General features: G+C 38.7%; 1 protein-coding gene across 1 annotated transcript in view; it reads right to left on the bottom strand.

Annotated features, from left to right (window-relative positions):
* Positions 1–4,437: 4,437 nt before the first annotated feature.
* The window catches only part of LOC117411578 (protein FAM117B-like), a 71,865-nt gene continuing 66,398 nt past the window's right edge, over positions 4,438–9,904 (bottom strand). The window contains exons 5-8 of the mRNA XM_034019233.3: positions 9,422–9,565; positions 6,190–6,412; positions 5,655–5,775; positions 4,438–5,073 (exon numbers count right to left, since the gene is read on the bottom strand). Of these exons, the coding sequence (XP_033875124.1) occupies positions 4,767–5,073; positions 5,655–5,775; positions 6,190–6,412; positions 9,422–9,565 (795 nt within the window). The 3' untranslated portion in view covers positions 4,438–4,766. The remainder of the gene's footprint in view (positions 5,074–5,654; positions 5,776–6,189; positions 6,413–9,421; positions 9,566–9,904) is intronic.

Below are 9,904 nucleotides of genomic sequence, written 5' to 3'. Positions count from 1 at the left end.
CTTTGCTGGTGTCCTCAGGAGTGTCACTTTGTGCTGCTACCTAAACCATCCATTCAGTAATGTCACCAGCAAATTATATCTTTAATACAAAGTAAAGTTATGACTGTCCACCAATGATCTTCAAAATTGCACTTATTATTTAATAGCGGTTGTACCTTCGGAGTGCCACTTTTGGACTCCGAACCCCCTTCTTTGCGTAAAGTTTCAAAAATTAAGATTCTAGTTTGTTGCAGAAAAAAAGTTTTTTGCAAAAGTCCTCAGTGGAAAGCTAGAAAATCAGTTGCAGATGGTTTTGAATGAACCCTAATTAAAGCCTCAACCTATTAATTTTTTCATAGCAGTAAGGTAAATTGCAATATTCAGCCAATTCGATATCCTAAAGATGTTGTCAAGTTAGAACACCACTATTAAAGATAACATATTACATGCTAAAGTATTTTATCTTTTTGAAGGCAAGGAACTAGTTTGTTTATTTAAGGAGCAATGTATTTTAGATAGTCTAGCGACTGTATTTACTGTATAGAGAACTTAACATTTCATACACTGATGAATTTGGCCTGGTTGATGATAACCATGTAAGGTCTACCAAAGGGGAACTCTACAACTATAAGACCAACACCATAAATCGTCTCTCTTGTTTAAAATGTAACCGTTTAAGTTTATTGCTAATGTACGAAACCACAAACCACTTGAATTTTGTCTGTTGTCAGGGTCACAGATTTAGCATTATAAATAAGCTATGAGAAATAAATATCAGCATTTGGATCAGTATTCCCTTTTCTGGCCAGTATCGATTGAAATGTTCTAAATGTAATATAATTTAGATAGCAGGAATGCTATTGTCGTTGAAAAGAGGCCTAGCTGTGACCTATAATGTTATGCTAAGAAATAATGTGGATAATTGTAGCATAAAATAATAAGACTGGTATGACTGTAAATGATCAACTTAGGACTGGTAACAAACATTTTGGCATTCCCACTTCCATGCTGTTAAATTCACACAAAAAAAGACCAATTCCATAACTGGAATAGGTGCATTCTGCTCACAAATTATACTCTGTCAAATGTATAAAGGATCCATTTAAACATTTTAAATCCAGTGCATTTTATTGTGTTTAGAATTCAGATCCAGACCTGATAGACCTGTTACTTTTATCACTAAAAGTAACAAATGGATTAAATCCAGTAGATATTGGCTTAAAAATGTGAATAATGAACCCAAATATAATTCTGTACTTTGTTCAAACAGGTATTTTATGAAAATTAGGAAAGTGTGTATTGTTAGAGGTTTCAGCAAGACATTTCAAGGTTAGATGGTTACAAATCAGTCGGCTACCTTAATTATTTGCTACAGTATACAGTGTAAATGCACCGTAATGTAAGAGCTCAACGGTAACGCAATTTGGGTTCAAAATGCATCTGACGGAGCACCTGAAGCCTTACACAACAGTGGGTTTCACCAATATAGCAAAAACAAAAGATGGTAACTCACTAACCTGCTCAAAGTGCAGTCATTTTACTCCCATACTCCCCTCTCTCATCTCAAGTGGAAAAGGAGTAGGAGCCTTTGTAGAGAACCTGAAAAAACAGTGGTATGGACCAGTTGTTCAGGCAGCTGACAAGGCACCTAAACCCTCTGCCATACAGAGTGCATTGAATCCTGGGATTTAGAAGTGCCGCCACACCAGTCAGTAGTACTGAGACCAGCCAGCTGATGAATGAAACTGGAAATTTCCACTGACTGTGTCCCACAGCAACTGCTCCAACAAAATACCACCCCCCCCCCCCCCCCCCCCGAACAACAAAGTGCAATTCTAAAAGGTGGGACGACTATTGATTCCTTGAACTTGAGTGTTACTCGTTTTAGCACTGTTTTAATTCTACATTTCAGAGACAGGCAAAATGAAACAAGATGCACTGTTTGTTTGTTTTTTTCTTCATTTTGTTTTTCTAATGTATAATTTAGAAGATATTTTAAGAATCCCTGTCACATGATAAGACACTTTGAGGCTGGATTTCTGGTATCACAATTCCTCCACTGCATAATTAAGAAAAACTTGAATGTTTCTCTAGTACAAAAACAAGCTCTTGTGTATCTTGTGAACTGAACATACAGTAATGGGGGTGGGCGTGATTGTAAGGCCAGGGTTTTTTTCACTCAAGTTGTGAAAAGGCCGCCTACCCTCAGAATCAAACAAATTGTGACCCTGGCATTATGACGGCATGCAGCAGTTATTGACGGATTTCCTTTCATAGAGACAATTTCCTCAGTACCGGTAACACACCTTTGCAATAATATTTCCTCGTCCAAATTACACCTGTTTTACAGCTGCAGGTCAGTAAAGAGCCAGGATTAAAGACTTTCTCTACATTGGTTGTCAGAAGATCAAATCAGGTGCAGGTTTGTATGGGTATAATGACCACATACTTATTCATAGTCAAGCACTTGACATCCAGGTACTGTGGGGGCTTTTTACTCTATGGAAAACCACAAATACTGCTGAGTGGCATTGCAGTATTCCTTAAATTAATTCTCACTCATTTTGTTGCATTAAATTGTTTTTCTTGTTCTTTAGAACAAAATATTGCCAATTTCATTTTGGAGTGGAAAGTTTTGAAAATAGCATCCTAATCCTTGATGTGCTTTATCAACAGCCTGTTCCCAGGTAGTAAAAACAGAAAGAAGAGCACCCAGGGCCCTACATTGATGAGATGGTTACAAATTGCCTAGATTTTATTACAAGTCACGACAGGCAGATTATTTAGGTAGGGAATATTTAGAAGCACTATCTGTGTTCCAGGGGAGTGCCAACACTTTAGTGATGTTGGATTCTTCAGGCTGGCTGTTTTACCAAATTGAGTGGGCTGCAGAATGTTTGATTGCCATTTCTACCTAGCAACACCCAATGACTCAGCTGAGAGCACTACAATGTCAGGCTGCCATGGCAAATGGATTTTATTCCCCCCCCCCCCCCGAACATCTTGGCCACTGGTTTAATTTACTTAGTTGGGACGCTGGTATTAACAGGCCATATCAACATCAGGAAAAAAGGATTATAATACAGTTGAATTTGGATTTATTTTAATCAAGTGGTTTTTTTTGTTCTCAAATTAAGTTATATAACCAACTATTTTATACAAATAGGCTTAACTATGATTTGAACCCCTATTTGAAAAATTGGGTATTACTGTATACCTATTTGTCCATCTCTGCTATAGCACAGTACAACCAAACTTGCACATGATCAGAAAACTTGGTCGTCTGACATACTCTACACCTGAAAAATCGATAAGGTCACCTGGTACAATGTTTAAAATTTCTTTTTTTAAATGGTTGGCTAATCTGAGGTCCAAAACTCCTTCTCTTGTTTCCTGTTTCATTATCTCATGGGAGCAAACAACATTGACTGATTTTTTGACAACCAGTGGCTCAACCTACGATTAAGACTATACAAAACATCTTGAAAAGATAGATTCAGTAGTGGCTGGTGAGCAACTTTAAAAAAAAGATGTAGTTTGCATGGAGTAACCTTTATGTTTGTTATCATGGGATATATCTCCCCCAAAATATCTTATTCAAAGAGTGATTTAACAATTCAGTTGGTATCAACAAGCAGTTTAAAACAGACAAGCAGTTGGCTTAGAGTAGCAGTCTTAGCATGAAACATCCACTTGCTCCTGGTTCTCTGTGCAGTTTGTTCATTTTTACAAAAAGACAGTGAGATAGAAGACAGTCCATTTTGATTCATGGTATTCTGTACTGTTTTAAAGCCAGCAAGTAAATGATATGGTTACCAGCGGTGACAGCTGATCCATTGCAGGACTGAAGAAACACACACAGCAAAGCAAATACCTTACTCTCTGTAGTGAGGATCCTCCAAAAATTCTCAGTTTTCATTTTGCTAAATGAAGACCATTCTTCCTAATACATTGGCCATGTTGCTAAATTGATGTTGTAAAACAATCCTTGGTAGGATTCGGGATATGTAGGTCAAAAACAAAGTCAAACTGATCCAATGAATGCCCTAATTAGGGATGGGACGAATACAGCAGTTCCGAATAATTTTCCTTTAAGGTCTCGCTGAACCGACACATTTCAATTGAAAGCCGGTTAAACTTTTAAATCACACAATTAGGTTGTGCTGTGTGTATATAATAAGTTTAATTTGAACACAGTGACACTCTTAAATTACATCGTTAGGTTCTGCAGAGTGCTTTCGGTTCAAAGGGAATTGTTGACTTTTAACTGGCCAATTATGATCATGTATGTTTTGCCTCATCTCAGTTTAAAACTTTCCAACCTCAACATCAATGGATCAAATTGTAACAAGAGGGATTTTTTTTAAACCCTACCTGAAGACGCTACACACTATTGTTATGCTTATGTGTTTATAATGTGGATCTGCATCGGCCACACAAAACTCACCTGTCTACAGATTAAAAGGCGACAATTTGTTTTTAATTGAAAGCACTTTGGAGATTATACACATTATTTTAACACTATAGTCTCTTAAGGACAACACTAAGCTTGAGGAACTTGAATGTAGTACTCCTACTTAAGAAACCCAATGCTTTATCCACTTAAAGCCACTTATTACTTCCTTAGTATCTTCCAGCAAGTGTACGTGTTAAAAAGAAAGAAACCACAGGTATCAGCGCCTGGAAATGGTGTACATTCAGTCGAGTGATATGCAACATGTTAAGAAAGGAGAGGTGATGCTGATGAAGTGTAGTACTGGTGCTCTGCCTGCCGGGGGCGCTGTATTTTAGTTCTCTGGTTCCTCGATGTGCCTGGGGAGCAAAGGCTTCTGGCTGGCTGTGCTGGTCCCGCGGGAGATGCGCTCCTGCTCCCCGTTGCTGGGCACAGTTGCCATGGGAATGGGCTGCATCACAGTGGGGATGATGCCTGTGGGGATCAGGCCGTGGCCAGAGCCCTTGAATGTCAAGTCCTGTGTGGGCAGGAGGGGTTTGAGGATGCTCACCAGGCAGAAGGCAGAGCCACTCTTGGGGATGAAGTTCACTTTGTTTTTGTCTGGGCAGTAGAATGGAGGAATCTCGTGTAGCTGCCTGGGCCTACAACAAAATAATATCTGAGTCATCAAAATGTTATACTTACATACCACATATATATGAATGAATAAGCTGTGCTGATCCATATGCTGAGTAAAACAAAAGTTTTTTTTTTGTTGTTGTTTTGTTTTTTTAAAATACATTTCAGAAGGAATTATAAATACTCAATAGGAGACCATGGGGTCTGTATTAACACAGGTTTTCTAACCCATTGCCCTGGAATCAATAACTAGAATTACATTGATAAAATTGCCCTTAAAGATGTTTTTGCACGCATTAATTTAAAAATGTAATACATATTTCCCACAAAGTTAATAAAATGACCCTTTATGGTACATTATATGTGTAAAAATTGTATCTGATACTATTATTTCTATATTAAGACTTTAGAAGGGGGGGGGGGGGGGGGGTTACTAGGTGAACTAGCTTGTGGCACTAATGGTGCCTATTCCCTTTTCTGTCAATATTGTGGTAGTGAGATTCATATTATAAAATTGCACATTCATAGCAATTTACGATCAAAGTGCCAATACAAAATCAATTTATCTTCCTCCTGAATAATGGAATTCTTAAGAGCTACTCACAGTGTTTCTTCAAAGACCTTTACCCTCTCACAGCCCTCCGGAGGTTCCCGTTTGAACATGTAGCTGTTGTTCGGCTTTGGGGATGAGGCGTACTTGGGTAGCGGGGAACTGTTTCCACAGTCTGCAACATAAAGGAGAAGGGTACAGTGCAGTTTATGATAAGCCATTGCAAAGATTATACCAAAGAATAATTTAATAGAAGGTGTGGTAAAACATGCAGAGCTCAAGTACTGTGGGTCAAGGTGAGCAGGGCTGTCATGAGAGTGTGTTTAGTGTTCATAAAGCATACTGTAAGGAAATGTTTTTGTATGTATTTGTTTTAATTATTTAGTTCAGTCATGGATCTACTATGGACCTGATGCACATTAATTAAATCATTGGCACACCCAGCGAACTGTAGTTAGGAAATAAACTGAACCACTCGAAACGGACGGGCGGGGCGGGGAGCAGTTTTGCACTTGAAGCCAACCTTGTACTGTAAACAGGCATGTTGGAAGACAGAAGTAGCCGAGGAGCTAGGATTTGATTGGGGTACCTTTCTCCCTGCCGTCGGTGAGCAGGTCATCGGCGGAGCAGGGGCTCTCCTCACTGCCCTCGTTGGAGATGGTGAAGAAGGTGGGTGAGATGGACTGCGAGCGACTGCTGCTGTTGCTGCTCCTATCCACCCCGGAGGGGGTCTGCGTGTCAATGCTGCGCGTGCTGCTGCTGCGCTGCGGCAGGGGGGGCGGTGCCCGGTGCCCATCCGGGATGTCCTGGGGCTGTAGGAGGAGATGGGTGAGTCTGGGGGCTGAACTCTCCTACTGTGTGGGACATTTTAGGACATTATATTCCCCATACTCTGTGGTTTGAGTGGAACAGGGCTAAGAGTTGGTGGATAACTGCTGCATAATGACTCTAAAGAAAGCAAGTTTAAATGAAGAGAACGAAGAACACAAAAACCACATTTTTTTGCAAAACTCCAAAAATGCTAATTCAAAAGTATTCATACTCTAGGTGCTATGATAGTATTGTCTACAAGGTGCTAGAAATTTCAATATGATAATACAGAACCTAATTCTAGAAAAGTACAAAATGCTGAATCGTAGGTGAACATTCTTAGAGAGTATAAAAGGGTTAGGCATAGGATGATTGCTGTCATTACCAATAAGTCAATATGGGGAAAAAGTAGAGAGCTATCTGAAGACCTTATGTAGAAAATTATTTATTGTCATAAAGCTGGAGAAGGATACAAGAAGATTTCCAAGCATTTGAGTATCCTACTTTAAACTATTGTTTCTACTTATCAAGAAGTACAAGACTCATGGCACTGTCACAATGTTCCCTCGGTCTGGAAGAAAAACGGTTCTTTCACCAAGAGCTAGAAGAATTGTAGAAGAATTGTGAGGAAAGTCTATTGACTGCCAAAGATATTCAAAGTGAATTGGCTGCAAGTGGGACTGGGGTTTCCATTTCAACCATAGGTCGAGTGTTGCATGGTGAAGGTCTCCATGGTCGCAGGCCAAGGAAAAAGCCACTCTTAGGAAAACGTCACAAGGACAAAAAGTTCGCAAAATGGCATTTGAATGACAGAAGAGTTCTGTTCAAAGGTTTTGTGGAGTGATGAAACAAAAAAAAAAAAAAAAAAAAAAAAAAAAGAGCTATTTGTCACGCTGACAGTCGTTACATTTGGAGAAAGTCTGGTGTGGCAGAGAACACCATACCTGCATGGAGGTGGTAATATCCTTCTATGGGGTTGTTTTTCCTCTAATGGCACAGGATATTTAGTTCCAGTACAAGGTAAAATGGATTCCATAGCATACCAAATTATATTGGCCTTTCACCGGAAACCCTCCAAAACTTGGTTTAAAGCACAACAGGACGTTCCCACACAACAACGATCCAAAGCACACATCAAAATCTCCTTCAGAATGCTTAAAGAAGAATAAAATCAAGGTTCTGGAATGGCCTAGTCAAAGTCCCAATCGAAATCTGATTGAGAATCTTTGGTATGAGTTGAAGAAGGCTGTGCACAAGAGAAGTCCTCGGAATTTGAATGAACTGGAACAATTTTGCGTTGAAGAATGGTGTCTCAACTAGCTATTAATTTCATTTTCCTGGTCAGGGTATGAATACTTTTGAATTAGCATTTTTGGAGTTTTGCAAAAGAATTGCTGAAATAAATAATTATACATCTATTTCTTGTAACTTTTTTTCCCCTCATCCACAAAAGCAAAACTTTTACTACAAGAGACTTTTCCTCTAATTATTTGTTTGAGAAATTTCTAGAAATTATAAATCTCCATTGGGATATATAAACTTTTGACTACAACTGTGTGTGTGTGTATATGTATATGTATATATATATATATATATATATATATATATATATATATATATTATACATATATATACACACAGCTCTGGAAAAAATTAAGAGACCACTGCAAAATTATCAGTTTCTCTGGTTTTACTATTTATAGGTATGTGTTTGGGTAAAATGAACATTTTTGTTTTATTCTATAAACTACTGACAACATTTCTCCCAAATTCCAAATAAAAATATTGTCATTTAGAGCATTTATTTGCAGAAAATGACAACTGGTCAAAATAACAAAAAAGATGCAGTGTTGTCAGACCTCGAATAATGCAAAGAAAATAAGTTCATGCGTCCTTCACAAAGACAAATCTGCCCGATTCCAGCCTTGCTGAAGCACCCCCAGATGAGTCCAATTTTCAGCTTTGCCCAACACCTGGGTCGTCTAATGGTTAGACGGAGACCTGGAGAGGCCTACAAGTCACAGTGTCTCGCACCCACTGTGAAATGTGGTGGAGGATCGTGATGATCTGGGGGTGCTTCAGCAAGGCTGGAATCGGGCAGCTTTGGCATGAATCAAGCCAAGTACAAGGTTGTCCTGGAAGAAAACTTGCTTCCTTCTGCTCTGACAATGTTCCCCAACTCTGAGGATTGGTTTTTCCAGCAGGACAATGCTCCATGCCACACAGCCAGGTCAATCAAGGTGTGGATGGAGGACCACCAGATCAAGACCCTGTCATGGCCAGCCCAATCTCCAGACCTGAACCCCATTGAAAACCTCTGGAATGTGATCAAGATGAAGATGGATGGTCACAAGCCATCAAACAGAGCCGAGCTGCTTGAATTTTTGCGCCAGGAGTAGCATAAAGTCACCCAACATCAATGTGAAAGACTGGTGGAGAGCATGCCAAGACGCATGAAAGCTGTGCTTGAAAATCAGGGTTATTCCACCAAATATTGATTTCTGAACTCTTCCTAAGTTAAAACATTAGTATTGTGTTGTTTAAAAATGAATATGAACTTATTTTCTTTGCATTATTCGAGGTCTGACAACACTGCATCTTTTTTGTTATTTTGACCAGTTGTCATTTTCTGCAAATAAATGCTCTAAATGACAATATTTTTATTTGGAATTTGGGAGAAATGTTGTCAGTAGTTTATAGAATAAAACAAAAATGTTCATTTTACCCAAACACATACCTATAAATAGTAAAACCAGAGAAACTGATAATTTTGCAGTGGTCTCTTAATTTTTTCCAGAGCTGTGTATATATATATATATATATATATATGTATATATATATATATATATATATATATATATATATATATATATATATATATATATAATATATATATAATTTTTTTAATTTTGTTTAGGTTCAAATAGGCGTTACTATACACTGACAGAACCACAAGGCGACTGAGGGCTTTGCGCCTAGTGGAAAGGATAGGGTTATTATATACAACTTACAATGAGCTGCTCATCCTTGTCCCCAGTCTCCTTGATGATTATGCGCTCAATCTCCTGGTTGAGGCCCTCCACGCTGTTCCTGAATCTCGACACCGTTGACTTGGAAATCGGGATGGGGATCAGAACGCTCTTTGGAATGGGAGCCTGGAATACAGAAGAGAACAGGGCCATTTAAGTAACTTAACACGACAACCTGCCTTTATTTCCTCATCAATTCTGCATCAACTTATTACAGGTTGGCACAGGTACCCGAAAACCCAGGTAAAACACAGAACACAGATCTAAACTCTCATAGCTCAATCGTAATGTACTCTGGGAATGTAGTTTATTGGTGTCCACTGCCCACTGTTAATCATACATTAAAAACTACAAATCCCATACCCCGCCAACTTCCAGACACTTGTCAAACCGCGATGAACAAAATTCAGATATGTCGGAATCTTTACAAGAAATGAGCAATGAAGGTATTATTATTATTATTAT

Source organism: Acipenser ruthenus, chromosome 10 (assembly GCF_902713425.1).
Source record: "Acipenser ruthenus chromosome 10, fAciRut3.2 maternal haplotype, whole genome shotgun sequence".
Taxonomy (NCBI): Eukaryota; Metazoa; Chordata; class Actinopteri; order Acipenseriformes; family Acipenseridae; genus Acipenser; species Acipenser ruthenus.
This window is presented reverse-complemented; position numbering and strand designations above follow the sequence as displayed.